The sequence below is a fragment of the Ornithodoros turicata genome, chromosome 5, assembly GCF_037126465.1.
Source record: "Ornithodoros turicata isolate Travis chromosome 5, ASM3712646v1, whole genome shotgun sequence".
NCBI lineage: Eukaryota > Metazoa > Arthropoda > Arachnida > Ixodida > Argasidae > Ornithodoros > Ornithodoros turicata.
The window spans coordinates 32,902,705-32,920,958 of NC_088205.1; the positions used below are offsets into that span (position 1 = coordinate 32,902,705).

The 18,254-nt window shown below is 46.0% G+C and overlaps 1 protein-coding gene across 4 annotated transcripts in view; it reads right to left on the reverse strand.

Annotated features, from left to right (window-relative positions):
- Nucleotides 1-16,773, reverse strand: part of LOC135394325 (23 kDa integral membrane protein-like) — a 39,817-nt gene extending 23,044 nt beyond the window's left edge. Inside the window, exons 1-4 of one of the 4 annotated variants that reach the window (XM_064625016.1) lie at nucleotides 16,626-16,773; nucleotides 15,427-15,569; nucleotides 9,454-9,654; nucleotides 8,365-8,445 (exon numbers count right to left, since the gene is read on the reverse strand). In XM_064625016.1, coding sequence (XP_064481086.1) covers nucleotides 8,365-8,445; nucleotides 9,454-9,654; nucleotides 15,427-15,486 — 342 coding nt within the window. In that variant the 5' untranslated portion in view covers nucleotides 15,487-15,569; nucleotides 16,626-16,773. Of the gene's footprint in view, nucleotides 1-8,364; nucleotides 8,446-9,453; nucleotides 9,655-15,426; nucleotides 15,570-15,915; nucleotides 16,075-16,131; nucleotides 16,436-16,582 lie in introns of those variants that run through there. The other 3 variants (XM_064625018.1, XM_064625017.1, XM_064625015.1) reach the window with 3 other exon arrangements.
- Nucleotides 16,774-18,254: the final 1,481 nt, after the last annotated feature.

Below are 18,254 nucleotides of genomic sequence, written 5' to 3' on the forward strand. Positions count from 1 at the left end.
TTGGCCGATTCAAGTGCTCCAGAGCACTTCCAGAGAATGATTCACCAGCTGATAGGAGGACTAAATGGCATTGTATGCCACACTGACGATATTCTAGTCTGGGGCAAAACCAGGGAGGAACACGACAGCCGCCTACACAAAGTCTTGAAGAGACTAAAAGGGAAACGGCTCACACTCAATCGCGAAAAATGTGCGTTTGCACAAGAAACAATCACTTTTTGGGGGCATGTGATCAACAGAGATGGAGTCACACCAGATCAGAGTAAGATAGCTACCATCGTGGACATGCCAGCACCTACAAATGTCACTGAACTCAAGAGGTTCCTCGGAATGGTTAACTACATCGCACGTTTCATACCAAACCTGGCAGCCAAGACTGCCCCATTAAGAGAACTGCTTCACAAGGATGTCTCATTTACTTGGGACTGTGCTCAACAACCTGCATTTGAAGAAGTAAAAAACTGGCTCATGTCACCACCAGTCCTGGCACTGTACTTTCCAACGAAAGAAACAATACTATCGGCCGATGCTTCAAGTTATGGCCTTGGAGCAGTCCTCATGCAGCGACAAGAGGACAAAAGATTGCAGGTCGTTGCCTATGCATCCAAGTCACTCACAGAGGCAGAAGGTGGTCACTCTCAAATAGAAAAGGAGGCCCTTGCAGTCACATGGGCGTGTGAGAAATTCAAAGACTATGTGGTCGGATTGAAGTTTCACATAGAAACAGATCACAAGCCACTTATCCCCCTATTCACCAGGAATCCAGTAGATGACCTCACACCGCGCCTTCAACGCTTACATCTCAGGATGATGCGCTTCGACTAATGCAACATGTGCCAGGCAAAGACCTCGTAGTTGCGGATACATTGTATAGACAACCACTCCCCGAACAAGAAAATGCACATCTCGTGGGGGAAGTTGCAGATTCTGAAGAGTGCCTTATCCATCACATGGCTGTCCCAGATGTAAGTCATCAGAGAGTTTTGCATGCGCAAAGCCAGGACGCCGTGTGCAAAACTTTGCGTACATATATGTTCAGACTACCTGGCCAGACACAAAGTCACAAGTGTGTGAAGACTGCTTACCATACTGGCAGTTCAGAAATAAACTTACCTTCCATAAAGGAATTCTAATGAGAGGACAGAGATTCCTCATACCTACAACATTGTGTCCTTCAGTACTGAGCTCTCTCCACAACGGACATGAGCTAGGGCATAGTCAAATGCTAAAGGCAAGCCAAAGACTCCTGCTGGTGGACAGGCATATCGCATGATATACAGTGAAACCCGCGTATAACGATATTGACGGTAATCGCGAATTCCATCGTTAAACGAGGGCCGACCTAAATAGCGCGTCCCCGAAAAGTCGCGCGCCACCCCACGTGTAGCAAAAAAGAAAGAAAAAGAGAAAAACAAACACATGCTAAAAAAAACGCGAAGCTGTGTGACATCGCAGTGGCTTGGGAAAACAGCGATCAGAACTCGTGGAGGGAACCAGACGACATAACAGAACAACTTCTGGCAACACTACACGTCACCATTCCGCATGTCGGCTTCACCTAACGCCTGCGTGCTTTAAGAGTAGCTCGCTTTAGAACACTGTCGCGCGACTCGCGGGTTGAAAGCACGCGCTAGGCCTTTTGAATCATCTCGCGAATTTGAGCAGCATTGGCCAACTATTAAATTAAATAAAAGCGTTACCACCTACCTCTTTCACTGACAGTATTGGAAAATGAACAGTCTTGTCTCAATTTTTATTTTGGTTTAATTCTTTTGATGTGAATTTCGGATGATATGAATTTTTTCCGCTACCCCACGAGATTCGTAGCATCGAGACTCTACTGTATCTTATCGGGGCAAAAATCGCCGCGTGGTTACGCGCACGGGACAGCGTCCAACATCGCTATGCGAGTACTCGGAACCGCGGTCTCCATCGCTATACGCGGGTTCGTTTCCCCATAGAACCAATTATATTTTGACGGTAAAATCATGAACCATCGTTTTACGAGGGATATCGTTATACGCGATATCGTTATCCGCGGGTTTTACTGTAGTTGACATGGTGGAGAAATGTGTGAGTTGCATGGAGGAAAGACTGCCTCGGAGCCAACCTCTATTTCAACTCCTTTCCCTGACCGCCCATGGCAAAGGGTGGCAATGGATCTTTTTCATGTCAATGGGAAGAACTACTTGTTAGCAACGGACTACTCCTCCCGCTACATTGGAAATGCTCTTCTGGAGAACCAGAGGCCGGAGACAGTCATCCTTAAGTCAGAGTCAATTTTTGCAAGACATGGGATTCCGGAAATGGTGGTCATGGACAACGGGCCACAGTTTCGATCAGATACTACTTCGAGCCCCAAATATCCACAAAGCAATGGTTGTGCTGAGCAGCGGAAAAATTGTAAAAGCGAAGATCTCGAAATCTTCTGACCCTTACAGAGCATCCTAGCGTATCGAGCAACGCCCCTGGTGTGGTGTAGTGAGAGGAAGATGATGTAGCCACATCACGGGGGGCATGTGAATAAAGTGGAAGACGAGGAAGTCTTCTTTTGGGAACAGGCTTACAGGAGGTCGGACATAGTTTCTTCCGCTCTGAGATACAGGTGGAGACACCACACCTGGCCAATGGTTTCAGCCCTGCTGAACTGCTGTTCAACAGACGGTTGCACACACATGTACAGCTTCGTCCAACCTTAACATGAACACGGCGCCGACCTGCGAAACAACGGGACGACACCCTAATGGCTCTAACTGGAACTAGCGGGGGAGGGCGTTGAGGGCTGTCCTACTCGCGTCACGGAGGGTGCCCGTCTGAGAACTGGTGCTCCGCTTCAGACAGGCGTTGACTTAAGTTACGTAGACATTTGTTATCTACACATCGTTCCAGAGTGGTCTTGAGACTGCTGCGGGCGATTGAAATTGAATCTTTGTCATCTGATCAGTGATTGTCCGCGCCGTTAGTAACTACGTTAACAAACATGTCATTGGTATGCGTCATATTGCTGTAGTGGCATCACGTTGATTGGAATTAAACAATAGAATGAAAGCAATGCAATAATAATAATACACCTGAATGCATTGCACTGGAAAAGATAGGGACGGTCTCGTACAGCCGGGGCTATTCCGTAACTTAGCCAAAACTAGTTTCACGAGTACTGTACACATACAACCATCAAAGTTTCGTTCGGAATAACCAAGTCGTTTTCGAGGAATTTGTCGAAACGTGCCGTAAAAGCAGACGACGAAAGCTGCGCCTCTCTCATGCATACGTCATCTATGACGTCGGCCCGCGGGTGCGTCGTCGTTGTCACGGCAATTGTCAGAAGCACCTTGGTACAGTGACCTTGGTTTGAGTAATCCCCTTTGCTCTCGAAATATGGACACTCAGGCATATACCTCCGCGAGCGGAGAATGTAGTCCGAGCATTGACTGTGGGGTCTCCCATAATGTGGCGCACAATCGGATACGTGGAAGCTAAGTCACGTGTTTTCTTTCCGCGAGTATTTAATGCAGTTTTTAAATAAACACGTTCTCCTTCTCCATGTACGTCGTCAGCGACACTTCATTTCGAAGCATGATCAGTGTACAACGGGGAGTGCAATGGAAGCGCGCGTAATATATTTTTGGTCGGAGCTGTAATGCGACCGCGCGCGCCGATGGCCAGCGACTTCAGATTTGTGATTGTGGATGGGGTTGTTCTGCGACTTTTAACTTGTTTCTGAGGATTAACATAGTTGTTCTGAACCACCATGCTTGCCACTACTTAGAATGCGCGTTTTTCACCTGAGAACTGAAAGAAAATGTACGAGAGTTGCCGCGGTGCCCAGTAACGTCTGAAAGTCGTCTGCTCACACCGATGCACTAGCACGCGCAAAAGCAGACGATTTCTGTATCCTATCACGGACTTACCCGCAGGGCGACGTGGCCGTTCTTATTGTTGCCGACACAGATCGCGGCGTGCTCTGCAATCTTTATCAGTTTAATTCGGTTATTTAATAACTGTGGCGTGTTTTGTCGGATAAATTAGCAGTATTCCATTTTCAACAAAGGGCAATCGAATGGTACACTTTATGAAAGGGGCAGGGAGTACGAGACCGTCCCTTTAAAGCACCACATTCCGTACCACGTTGTATCATATGTTCGCGATGGCCAGCCAGTTGACAAGCTTGTTCCATTCTCCCGGTGATTTCACTTGTGTCGCAGTCGACAATACATGCTAGCGAAGGAATTAAACATGTTAACTAAATAAGCCGGCGCTCTTATGAGTGCTACCCTTTATTTATATCTTCAAACAACAACAACAAAACGAGAAAGAGCAGCTTGCTATACATCAAAATAATTTATGGTACAGAAAGCTTTGTACAACGCAGTGCTTATTATGGGAGATTATGGCTAATTATGCCACATTATGGGAGACCCCACAGTCAATGCTCGGACTGCGTTGGTCGCACGTCGCAAGGATGGAATTTTCGATGCGACATCACAATGTGGTTACTCGCTCGCATTATTCACATGTTCACTGTCCATTACCACTTTCATGCTGCTTCAAGAATAAATCAAGTTCGTTATGCAAGTGAAATTATCTTGTAGCGCTTGAACGCACAAAGCCTCTCCCGCGCAGTTAATAGCAAGAAAACGGCAGTTTTGAGGCAACTGATATAGCTTCACAGCGATCAGCGATATCAGATGCCACAAGCTCACGTAATCACTACAAACAAGCTGAAGCGTTTCGGCTCCTACCGTTGCCCGTTCCAAGCGGAGCACCTGTTCTCAGACGGATACCCCCTTGATGCGAGTAGGACAGCCCTCAACGCTCTCTCCTGATAATTCTAGTTAGAACCGCTAGGGCTGTCGTCCCTCTTGCTCCGCAGGCCGGCGCCGTGTTCAAGTTAAGGTGGGACGAAGCTGCACCTATCGCGGCGGAGCTGCTGCTACCATCTGTGCCCAATGCTGATCGGCTGAGCGCATTTGAAGGCGAAAGAAGTAAGCGTCAGGAATTAAATTTCAACAGGCATCATTCTGTTCGAGAACGTGAGGAGTTCCAACCTCAGCAGAAGGTCTGGGTAACCAACCTCAAACGGCAAGGAACGATATTGAGTGTGGCTGACACTCCTCGGTCCTACTGGGTTATCAGTATCACATATCAGGGCACCGTTTGCCGAAATGCAAAGCACTTAGTGCTTGACCACCGAGGAAGCAGCATTGACAATGATCAGCTGTCTATTTCCAGTTTGCCCTGCGTTCCTCCTCTAAGTCCATCCGATGGGACAACTCCACAAACAGTACCGGAAGCGTCTGGACCTACGTCATGTTACGGAAGACATCTGACGCCACCAGCCCGTAATGGGAACGACCAGAGTTAAGGAGGGAGATGTTGGATGTTCCCTGTGCTCTCCGTACGTGCAACTGTATCCGAAGCTCTCCACGTGAGGGTGCAACGTACCTAAAGGCTGAGAAGCAAAAGGGAGCTCGCGTTACGTCTGACGCTTTTTCCTCAGTCGATGCTGCTTGGACAGACCGAACTCATGTATCACGGGCGACTCACTCGTCTCTTGCATATTGATTGCTCCTATTAAAGAGTTGAATCTAACAGAGGGGAGAGAGGGAAATGAAATGTATAAAACTGACTTTTTTGGGGGGGCAGTGATTGCCCCCCTCTGTATCCACCACTGACTCAAAGATTGAGTGAGATTGAATTGAGAAAATGTTATTAAAGCCAAATAATCAGTAATGCATCTATTGTTTCATACAACAGGCACTGTAAATTGTGAAATAAATGTTGTGTATGCCCTGGGCTTTTCAAAAAGTTATGTATTTCTTTATTATCATAATGCATTACAGTCAAACTCGTTTACAACGAAACTCGGGGACAGCAAAAAAAATTTTCAGTAAAGGTATTTTCGTTCAAAGGATGTCCATTATTGGACCTATAGAGCTCCAGCGGGACCGCAAAAAAATTTGCTGTAGTGGTATTTTCGTTAAAAGGGTGTTCGCTATAAAGGAGTTTGACTGTATAATTAGGGCATGAACTTTTCAGGAAATTGATTTTCTAAAATTCGGGGTTAAAAATCGAGCATTAAAGTTGGATGCATTAACTCCTGCAAATTCAGGTTTAAAAACAGTGCCGATCCATGCTCATGAGCAGCATTCGGGTTTTATTGAACAGTTAGATATGTGGAACACCAAAGTGTTTTCAGGAACATAGAGGTAAACGCCATAACCATGGCATACTGACTAGAATATACAAGCCATGAATGAGCGAGAACACTCAGCATTGATAAACCTACTCAATGTCCTTCTTGACGTACAAGATCATGCACATTCATAATGTGTCATTGTTCGTTCAGGCTTTTGAACATATCGCAAACATGGCGGCGGCACCCAAGAAACAAAATGCTCACACTTTCTCTTTATCCCTCTGGTGGTGTTAAAGGTTGTTGGTTGACTTGCTTTTTCGGCCTCCGTCCTTGAGCTGTTTTGGCATGTCGCTGTGATGACAAGTATTCCCTGATTCTGTCATACAGTTTCTTCTATGGGTCAGGTAAGATTTCAACGCAGCAGTACAGTACACAGTCCCGGTAAAATTTTGAAACGCCGTAGATTGGATCGGCTCGGACCGGTATGCGCGGATAAATCAAACATGCAAGCTTTCTGCATAGTGGTGACCAATCGTAGTTCGAACACTCTTTTCATTTCTACAGGTAGAAATCGGATTTTCCGGAATGCTTCTAACGTTGCCCGGGGGCCAAATACCGTGTTTAACCTGAGGTGACCGGTTATGCATTCGAGGGAAGCCCGAAAACTCCTGGCCCTAAGTATTATGCAGTATAATCAGGGTGTCGAACCGAACCCGAACCGAAAACCGTACCCAAACCGTTATTTTTGTCGGAACCAAACCTGAACCCGAACCGCAATTTTTATAACACTGTTGAACCCAAACCGGAGCAGAACTGGAAAAAATAATAGCGGTAATCGGTTCGCAACAATACGGTTCGGACATAAAAGAAGTCAGCATGAGCATCCCCGAACGAGGAAACATTGGTCTCCATATCATGCATTTCGCAAATTTTCACCTAGCAGTCGAACGAGGATGTATAGTAGGTATGCTTTCAACGTCTTTTTAACACGTTGAACATGTGAGCGCCGCGGCTTGCGCCCTACGCACACGCTGCGGTGTCTGCGCTTCAGAGAGGAGGCACCACGCTGACGAATGAAGCAGGAATGGAGTAGGCCTGTTGTGTATCTTTACAGGACGAATATGTGATTGAGCAAGCGCCCAACATTTCCCTTTACACGTGAGCAGTAAAAATTAAACAAGTCAGAAACAAGAGAAGTGGAGGAGGAGCGTACGCAGAACGGTGCCTGCTTGATTGGTCATGGTTTGAAAAGTAAATGTAGTTCTGCTTACTGGTAATGCAATTGTGTCATGACACATTGCCTTTGTGTTGTGGATTAACTGGTACACTGCTGTGAGCTCGAACAGAGCAAGGCTGGCAGACTTATTTTCGACATGCTTCAGTATATCAGCGGTCATATCCAGCGGTCACACCCTACTATTTTCGTCTGATAACTGCGCCCCCGTTGTACTGAATACAGTTAAAAGTCGATGTGTGTACGATAGTGACGGATCATTAGAACGACTTCCTGCAGAGTACTCGGAATTCGCGTAAATCATTTCATGGTCCCTTTAATGTGTGTGGAATTCAAGGATACCAGATCCTTGAACCACATTTTTTGACGGCCATCTAAACAGCGTTGTCCACGACTACCTTTACGAAATGCCTCTTTCTGAACGATGTAGCATGTAGTACTAGCACGACAGTGCCCCAGCTCACACGTAACGCCGTTCCTGTGCACGGCTGGACACTGCGTTTAATGGACATTGGAGTTGACCTTCTGGACCTGTTCCGTGGCCAGTTTGGTTCCCGGGCTTGACGCCAATGATTTTTTTCCTCCGAGGCCAGGTAAAGGACAGTGTCTACGACAAAGACCCGGAAACTCCTGCAGCTTTAGAGACTTTAGAGAATAGTAGACTCCTGCTCGCAGATAACAGAGCAGCTGCATAGGACTGCGCAAGCGACCAGGCACCACCTCTGCCTTGCTGCTGAAGGGAAGCACTTTGAACACATGTCCCAAGGATCTCTACCACAAAGAAAGTTATTCGATAGCGCACCTGCTTACAAACTATTCAGCTGGGGTATTTATGTGAAACACCCGGTATATTCAGCATACTCCAAATTTCTCAGAATGAGCAGTTTTAGCAAAAAGACTTCTGGTGGATTTTTTCTAACTTCAGATATACTTGAACTGATGGCACAAAGTTAGTGAATCTGCAACTCTGCTGCTTCATGGTCTTACTCACCTCTTCTCCACTTGTGTACTTCCAAACAAGGCCCATGACTGTCATTTCAACCACAACAAGGGCCGCCATGATCATGACGAACTGCACACACAACACAACCAACTTTTAACATTACTTTAGCCTCTTTGTATGTTCTTCCCATACCATTTTTGAAGGACAGTCAACATAGAGAAAGTAGAATCATTTAGTGTTAAAATGCTGACATGAGATACAAGTGAATTCTCTTCCGTATTAAAAAAAAGTCACAGGACAACACCTCGTGCAAGACCTTCTACAAAAGCACAGCACAACAAATTGTTTAGTGCACTTTCATCAGCACTGGGAATATCACTAGGAACAGTGAGCATAAGGTGCGAGCAACAAACATTGAATCCAGCATTGCAAGAAAGTGCAGTAAACAGTTATGTTGTGCTAGCATAATCCCCATAAACCCTCCGGTCTCTATTCTTCATATTCTACAATGGTTCTAAGTAGGGTGTCTCGTTTTCTGCAATTATATTTTCTGAGGTATGACAAGGCAGGGCGAAGATAGATGACAAAGAGAAATTATCCTGTATGAAAAACTTGTATCAGTGTAATTTGGTTTTGTGCTCACTTTTTGCCGTGTTTCGGAACGTCTAAAAAATTTTCGCACTGTAGATATATGGGGTAGTTGGTAACTTAATGGTGTAGACATATCACAGCAATTTAACGAGGGACGCAACACAGAAGAAGACAAGACACGACAACAGTCATCATGTCTTGTCTTCTTCTGTGTTGCATCCCTCGTTAAATTGCTGCGATAGGTATACATCATCAAGGCTCAAAAATTACAATCGCTGAAGGCGAGGAACCCTAGTTATAACTTATAAGCAAACTGTTTTCTTTACTTGCACTTTAACCTTCACAAGGTCACCAATCTGTTACGAAACCTTGAAATAATTCAGAAACGGTTCTAGGATTCGCCACATGAATGTATGTGACCTGGATTTTGAGAAGGCATCACTTCTGCAGGAAGCCCTTTTTTTTAAGTTAAAATGGAGGAATCCCTCTCTCTCTCTCTTTCTTTTTCCTTTTACATATAGTGAGTATGAGGTTGCTACAGCTTACCAAGATTAGCAGCCATCCAATGGCAAAGCAGGCCCCACAGCAGCCACACAAGCCAAAAAGGATAACGACAACACCTGCTGCTAGAGCTACACCAGCAGCCGTGGAGTAGTTTGAGTATTGTTCCAAGTTATCCTTCACTTCCTGCAAGTTGGGGTTGGAGAGTACCAGTGCTCCGACTACTATTGCACCGACACCCAAGCCCTGTAGGAAAAGAAACATAGTGGCTTGATAGACAACTTAGACACAAAATTGAAACCAGGAAGTTTGAATGCAAGAACACCTGCCAACATGTGGATATAATTTCCCTATCGACTTTGCTGCAGCACAGGAGACGAAGACAAAAGGTAAGAATAACAGAGACGGGACAGGACGCCTGCATACCCTCAACTGGGTGACGTTTATTAGTTACGAACATATTTATACACTTCAGTCACGTGGGTACCCAACGACTTGCTTCGGAGCTCATGTGCTCAGAAGTTCAAACAGACGTCTGTTGTATCTAAACACAAAGACCAGACAGTGCTGGGAAATCACTGAGGTGCTCTGCATCACAAATCTGCGTGAAGTATGCATTAGCTTTCCTTCAGTAGCACTATCAAATGAAGAAACTGATTATCTTCACCCACACTGGCATATCATGAACAATTGTCAGCCCCCACTTCAGGATCCTCATTCTACTTCATTACATGCTCCCATTATCTACCCAAGGCCAAATGTTTGTGTGGTGCAAAGAAAAACCTGTTCTTACCGTTCTTTGTCAACATAGCAAGTACTTGGGTGCCCGTGTGACTGAAGTGTATAAATATGTTCCTGACTAATAAACGTCATCCAGCTGAGAGTGTCCTGTTCCCTGTCTCTGTAATTCTAACCTTTTGTCTTTGACTCCTGTGCTGCAGAAAAGTTGATATGAACATGTACCAACTCCCCTGCTACATCCCTCTTGTAGAATATAATTTCCCCGTCACTGTTTCTCATCAGTTCAGAGTGCATGACGGACACATTTTACTTCCATGTGGCCCCTGATCTTGAATAACGAGCACTGTACTTTTGTTACTAAGCAGGACCTGACAAATTTAATGGGACGATCTATGTCGTGTACCGAGCGGATATTAAGAGAAGGCAGTAGTCCCAGAAACAAACTATTTACTACGTACAGTCGAATCAGACTGCTCGTGCTCTTTTGAACGTGCACCCCAAATGCCCAGACCGAGCATGCCTCACGATCATGCCCATGACCATTACACTACACCTCCCCTTTCCCATAAACTACTCAAACCCAAAACGAGGAGGTCGTTTAGAAACATGTCTGCCTCTCATCAAAGTTCCTTCCTTGCCCGTTGCTCCGGTCACAAGATTTGCAGACTGAGCCCTTGTAGCTGGCGACAGTTGCAGATGACAAGAGGTCCTTCTGACCATCCCGGTGTCGGTTTACACCAGGTATAACCGAGGTTCTCTTGCAGGACCAATCACTCTCCCTGCTTGTGACGCTCCAGCGTGCATAAATACAGCTGTTCGGGGATTGATTGGTGGCCTCTCCCTGACGCTGTGACGTCGATTGTAGCCTTCTAACTGGGTCGTTTTCTGTCAGGCGTTGCGCTTCCTAAACCTCCTAAGGTACTTCCACCTTGGATGGAGGTTGCTTGCGTGTATCGGAACTGTAGTTCATAGGCAGCGTCCCATTAGTAGTTCCGCAGCGGGAAAACCTTCTGGGCTAGGGGTCGCTCAGTGTGCGAGCAAAGCTGTGGAGATGTAAGAAGACCTCTTCATGAACCTCTTTGCGGTCTGGACTGCTCTCTTTGTCTCTCCATTGCTTTGCGGATGATGAGGGCTTGACGTCACTAGTTGTGCGTCCCAACCATCCAGGAATGCCCTGAATTCTTCAGAGGCGAACTGCGGACCATTATCAGAACGAATTGTTTCAGGATTACCAAACCTGGCGCACCATGGGGGTTCAGCACCCGAATAATGTCTTTTGTAGAAGATGCTGGTAACTGCTCCACTTCGAAGAACTTCGAAAAACAGTCCACAACAACCAGGTAGCTATTCCCACTGACGTAACATAGGTCCATTTCAAGAATCTGCCACAGAAAATCTGGCAGTGGCGTTTGTAGCAAAAGCTCGGTGCCTGGTGCCCGAACCTGGATGCAAGTGGGACACCTCATAGTCAGCAACAGTCAGCAATCTGGTACCAGGCCACCACACCGAGTTGCGCATCCGTGCTCTGCATCTGACACTACCTTGGTGACCTGTATGTGGTCGTTCCAAGACACCCTGTCGCATGTCAGCGGGGATGAGTAACCAGTCTTCTCGCATTAGCAGGTCTTGCGTGAGGGAGAGTTCGCTTCTTACGCTAGCAAACTTCCTAAGCTCGTGACAGTTTAGCAGTTTGGCCTTCGGCCACCCAGTCTTGCAGAAATGTATGACAGCCCGGGTTGTTGCGTCCTTTAGAAGTTCTTTCCTGAGCAACTGCAGCATCTCCGATGACACAGGCAGGAGGGAGGTCAACTGTAAGCTGCTCGTACCACTGCAACCTCCACATGATTACCGAGTGGTCCGGTTGTGCATAGGTTCCGCGAAAGGTGGTCCGTCATGAACATGCTTTTTCCTGGAACATGAACTATTGTGACGTCAAACTCTAGGATGTGCATGCGTAAGCCCTGCGGACGTGGAGTCAGCTGATCAAGTGGCTTCATAGTGAACAGTGGTACCAATGGCTTGTGATCTGTTTCCACTGCAAAGCGAAGTCCCAGCAGGTACGTCCTGAAAAGTTTGCATGCCCATACAATTGCGAGGCGTTCCTTCTCGATCTGAGCATACTTTTGTTCTGTGCTGGTCAAAGCTCTGGACGTGTATGCCACGGGAAACCTTTGACCTGGAAAAGTCTCCTGCAGGATCACCACGCCCAGAACTAGGATGATGCATCCGCAGACAGTGTTATGACTCTGGCTGGGTCATAGTACGTCAGGACTGGTGTCGTAGCCTATGAGTGCTGGATCACCTTGAATGCCCTGTGTTGTGGTGGCCCCTATGTCCAAATGGCCTCCCTGACCAATAAGCCCTACAATGGCTTCGTTGTCTCCGCCAGCCCAGGTAAAAACTTCACCAGGTGATTTGCCATACCCGAGTATGCCCTTAGTTGAGCAACATCAGTAGGTGGGCTCATTTTGGGCCGAGGTCTTCGCCGGCTCAACTGATATGCCATCCGTTCATCCAATAGATGTCCCAAGAAGAGCATACTTCTCTTCCGAAACTCTCACTTCTCCAGATTCAGTGTCGTACTCACGTCGCGTATTTGCCGTAATACCACATGCAGCCTTTCATCGTGCTCTTGCACATTGTTGCCGAAGACAATGACGTCGTCCATGTGGCACGTAAGGCCCTGAAGACCTTCTAGAATGTGCAACATCTCCCTCTGGAATAATTTAAGCACCGTGGTGATTCCAAAAAGCAACCGTGTGAACTGGAACCGTCCCAAAGGGGTTATAAATGTGGTTAATTCCTGTGATTCCGGGTCGAGCGGAATCTGCCAATATCCTGCACTTGCGTCGATTTTGCTCACACACTTTTACGCCACTCTTTTGCACCAGAAATCTTCGCAAGGCTTTCTTCAACAGTAGGCACGACAAATTGTTCCCTCAGGACTTGCCTATTCAGCTCTCCGTAATCGACGCATATTCTGAGTTGTCCATCCTTCCTTTTCGCAACCACCATCGACGCGCACCAAGCTGTTGCCCCGTCGACATGCTTTATCACGCCAAGCTGCTCCATTCTCAGAAGTTCCTTTTGTACTGCTGGTAGCAAGGAAATTGGAACTCTATGTGGTTATGTAACTGCATATGGCGTTGCATCTGGTACCACAGCGATCCTGTAAGGCTTCTTCATGCATACGAGACCACAAAAGAGAAAAGGAAAATGGTGCGCAACGTCGTCAGCCGTTTCTACTTCTCGCATGTAAGCCAGAGCCCGGAGCGCTCGTATGGTCGGATGTCCCAGTAGTGCATGCCGTAGTCCTCTCACCACGTAGACGTTCTGGCTACTGGTCCTTCCTTTCCACCCGGTTACTGCCGTGAAGCGACCGAGGGTGTTCATGCCCAAACGGGCAGGTCCCAGTAACCGCTTATCAGGAGGGCTCAGTTGTGTCATCGTAGATGCTTGCTACTCTTCCTCTGGTATCACTGTCACGTCTGCACCCGTGTCTACTTTGAATCTAAGGGCACTCTTGCCGACAGTGGCTGTGACGCACCAGGGTGGCTCGGAGGTAGGCTCGGACACATCTCCTATGAAGACTTTCTTCCAGAACAGCGTGCCTTGAAGCGTCCTTCGTCCTCCTTGCTGCTGTCTGAGCGTTAGTTGAGAGACAGACCTTTGCATAATGGCTGATTTTCTGGCATGCCTTGCATACTTTGCCGTTCGCAGGACGTTGCTCCTTGGTGTGGGCCGTGCTATCTCCACACCACCGGCACTTGGACGCTGGTTGGCCTCTAGCCCAGGCTTTCCTCCTTTTGTCTTCCAAGATTCAGGACATCAATAATGCCGTCTCTCCTCTCCTATCTCATCCACTGGACGAGAATTAGTTGGGTCGGACCTGAGTTCCTGCTGTTGCTTTTTGACCATAGAACTCTCATAATAACTAGAAACCAAGCCAGCGAAGGGGGCATCTTAACATGCGAGCTGCCATGATCAATACGGTAGGCCTCGCGTATTATGAACAGTGTCTCCTACGAGTTCCGTGCGCCATTCTTTCATGTCGCAGCACAAGGTTTAAACCGTACGATGCTCGTACCCTCAGAAATCCAAGCGCACAGGCAATGGCAGACAAAACAAACACACTCTGCACACAGCATGGCACACGCAGACCAGGGGAAGCGACTTACATTGGATTGGATACCACTGCGTCGAACACACCTGGTCTTCACACGTGGAAAGGCTGTGGCCGAATCCGGCCGAATCCAGAATATTGATCATGGCGCCTCCCGGATTAGGACATTGGGAGAGGGTCTTCCCTTCGTACAACTCCTTTGCTCTTCCCCATCACTCTTTCTCCCAGTTTTTCTTCTAGCCTCTCCTTATGATTTCTATGTTTTTGACAGTCTCGGAAATTCTGGCTTGCTTTACTGCAGACTCCAGTGTGATGTCCGGATCCGGTTGCAGGCTCACACTTAAGTGCGTATCCTGGATACCAACCACGATCCCATCCTGGATAAGTTCCTGCTTCAGTGTGCCATAACTGCAGGAGTCTGCAAATCTGTGAAGATCCATAACGAAAGCTTCAACTGTTTCATTCGATTCTTGCTTCCTCTTGTTGAACTTCGCTGGTTCAAAGATCACGTTTGTGCGAGGGATGAAATGCAGCTGAAATCACTACAGCATTCCTCTCCACAGTCAGAAAAGGCCCTTCACAGTAGATGCCCCCTGTCGTTGGTGCTGCTACATCCCTGCCACCATGTCGTGTTACGAGAAGACAGTAGTCCCAGAAGCAAACCATTTACTATGTACAGTCGAATCAGATTGCCAGTGCTCGTGCTCTCTTGAATGTGGCCCCCAAAGCCCCGGAACGCACATGCCTCACGATCATGCTCATGACCATTACATTACAATCTACACTTCAGTTTTAAAACACTCCTGAATATTACTTCGAATAAAACGCAGTAGGGACCATTAATATTCAGCAGATTCAAGCGGGTGTCCGAAGCAGAGTTTCTACATCTGCTAAGTGAATGCAAGCAACATCACAGCATAAAGATATAATATATTTGCGAGACAATGTGCACAGAGGACAGAGGACGCATATAAGCGTAATCTACAATGAGAGAATATTTTGTTGCTGAACATCAATTTTAGAGTATCTACAAACCATTCAAAATTTTAATGTTGAGTTCAAGTAATATACAGAGAATATAATGGGTGGCCCCAATATGGTTCATATTACTAGAAACATGTAAGATCAATTCACATTCATTTATTATGACTTACAACAACGCCAATGTTGAGGACGCAAAGGACAGCTTTGAGCAGACCCAAGCCAGCTGCCATGGTGCCAAATATCGACGGTAACTCAAGATGGATAGGTGTTGGATATCGAACTGTCCTCTGAGACTTGGTTTTGGTCCATAACACTGAAAATGTGGAAGTCAATAAATCGCTTCAGCCATTCTTCCCCATATGTTTCTAAAAGTGTGAACAACCCTGGAGTTCTGTTATGGGGAAGATTCAGACAGCAGCCCTTCTAGAAAAAATGGGTGGGAGTGGTGCAGTCACTCCATCATTTGCTGCAGGTAATATAAGAAACTTGCACCATCATTACTCGGAACATCATTATTCTGTGGAATCTAATAAGCTGCTGCAGTATAACGTATAAGCACTGTTTCTGTTTGATCTATGTTTCCTGTTGCTACAGCAAGCAGCACAACATTTATCGACAACGCATTGGATACGTGAACTTCTGTTTTCCAGTGAACTCACTTATTTAGCACTTGTACATGTCATAAAATAAGAAATTGGTATTATGAGGAGTTGCATATGGGGCCAAGTGCTGAAGAACTGGGGCTTTGACATGGCAAAAGTTTGAGGTAAATCATCGCAACACAAAACATGACACGAAAATGAACAACGCGAATCGTATCTCATTGGTTGTCACATTTTCAAGCAGAGAACCTGTCGGCAACAGACGTGACTCACATGGTGAACCGCGAACAGTCCTGGTGATCTTTTGACGAGTGACGTGGTATAGTTAAGTGTTTGTGGCAAGCGTCAGCTGTTCTTAATAATATGGTGACAGAAACTTTTCACACGGAACGTGAGCTTCAGACGCGACACAGAAGCAAAAGTGTGTCTTTGTTTATGAATGCGTCAAACGCCTCAGACGATATTATATGCAACAGCCTATTACATATCATACATGCAACAGGATAACGGTATGCGAACAAAGTTCAAAACATATAGGTTCAAAACTGCTGTGTACGGTTTGCGGCAGTGTACGCTGCGCTGTAATGTTTGCTTGTTTGTGTACGAGTGCACGCACGTACTTACGATCGCTACATACTACGTTGCATATGCTACATACGTTCCATGTATTGCTAAAAGAAATAACGATACGCACGAAACGATTCGCTCACAGCGAATTACTCACAAGCGCTCAAAGCAAGACTTGAGTGAAATGGTTCACCGTTTACCTCTGCTGGATAAATTCGTTCACCTGTTCACTACTGCCGGTAAATGCACAAAAACAAACGACACTTTCCGCACGCACACACAGACACGGTTTTCCCTTCGGTTGGTTTAAATCGCGGTTTACATAAAAATAACGCACGTCGAAACTTCCTTGGTTTAGCGCGCCATCTGTGAAGCTAAACTGGAATTGAGCTGGGTAACTTTCGCGGGGAACTTTCAAATAGGGCAGTTTGTTGGGGATGTCGCGAACTTCTTTCGAACCGCAAAGTTCGAGGTCCAACCTTGCGGTTCGAATGGTTCGACGAACCTTCGAATTTTTTGCGACGTTCGAGCAAGTTCGGGTGGTTCGATGTCATTTCAACAGCAGACGATGAAAGACGCGCAGAACTACGATGTAATGAGCAGTGATGGCCCGTAGTTAACTACATGTAGTTAAACTACTAGTTAAACTACCTGATTGTAGTTAAAAAGTAGTTATCAACTAATTGCAGAAATGTAGTGTGCAACTACTAGTTAAACTACTATTTCGAGTAGTTAATTACAGTAGTTAGGTTACTGCAGGCGCCAACTACTTCCGATTTTGCTGCAAGCTTTATGGCACGATTGTGCTTCCGACTTTTACCTTGATTGATGATTGATTACCTTGATACCTTGATTGTTTGATGATAACGGAGGTGCAGAGCAATTGTGCCGTGCATGTGTACTAAATCTTCCTTTTATCACTGCTTGTGGTTCATATTTAGGTGTCCAAGAACACTATATAGAATGGGATTGGTGTCGATGGACAACGTTAAGCAGTTAGAGATGTAGTTAAAATACATTGCAGTAGTTAAAGAAGTAGTTTTAACTACCTCCCCAGAAAAGTAGTTGAACTACTAGTTAAACTACTCCATCACGAAGTAGTTAGTAGTTATAGTTAAACTACTGTAGAAGTAGTTAGTGGCCATCACTGGTAATGAGTTTCATGGGCGCAGAAATACTGTTCCGTGTCTTTTCATATGTCCTTGCCTTTATCCTACAAATTGTGATAGTGCAGTAAACATGGCAGTGAATGATTAAAAACAATCAGTAGAGTATAGAGTAAAGACCACCTAAACCCTTTTGTCGTAGACTCCCAAGCGGGGTCATAGGTGCAGAATAAAATAAAATAAAATACAGCACTAGTATTTGGTGCTTAGTTGAGGTTGAGGTGAGTTGGTGCCAGGGTTGCAAAAACATCATTTGAAAAAATCAAATAACTCGGATTTATTTTATTTAAATCGGTAATGGTAATGGAAACAGAGACGGCATATTACTGAAATTGGGGAAATTAGAGTTACGATACCGGAAACGAGAACGCATACGACGGTGCTCCATTACCAGAAACAGAAACGACAATGATCATCCGGTAATGAGATCGGTTATTGGCTATTCCCGTTGTGCAGTGACATTTCGTTTCATTTGTTATTTTCTCTATTTCCAGTAATATATGCCCTGAATACCACACAAGAGTATGAGAAGCGCAATATGGGACCTTCACAATCCATCTCTTACTCGTCCCAGTCCGCATAACTAATGACGTCAACACATGTGACACATGTGAGGATATGGGGCCTAACCCGTATCCACGTGCTGGTTAGGCCCTATATCCT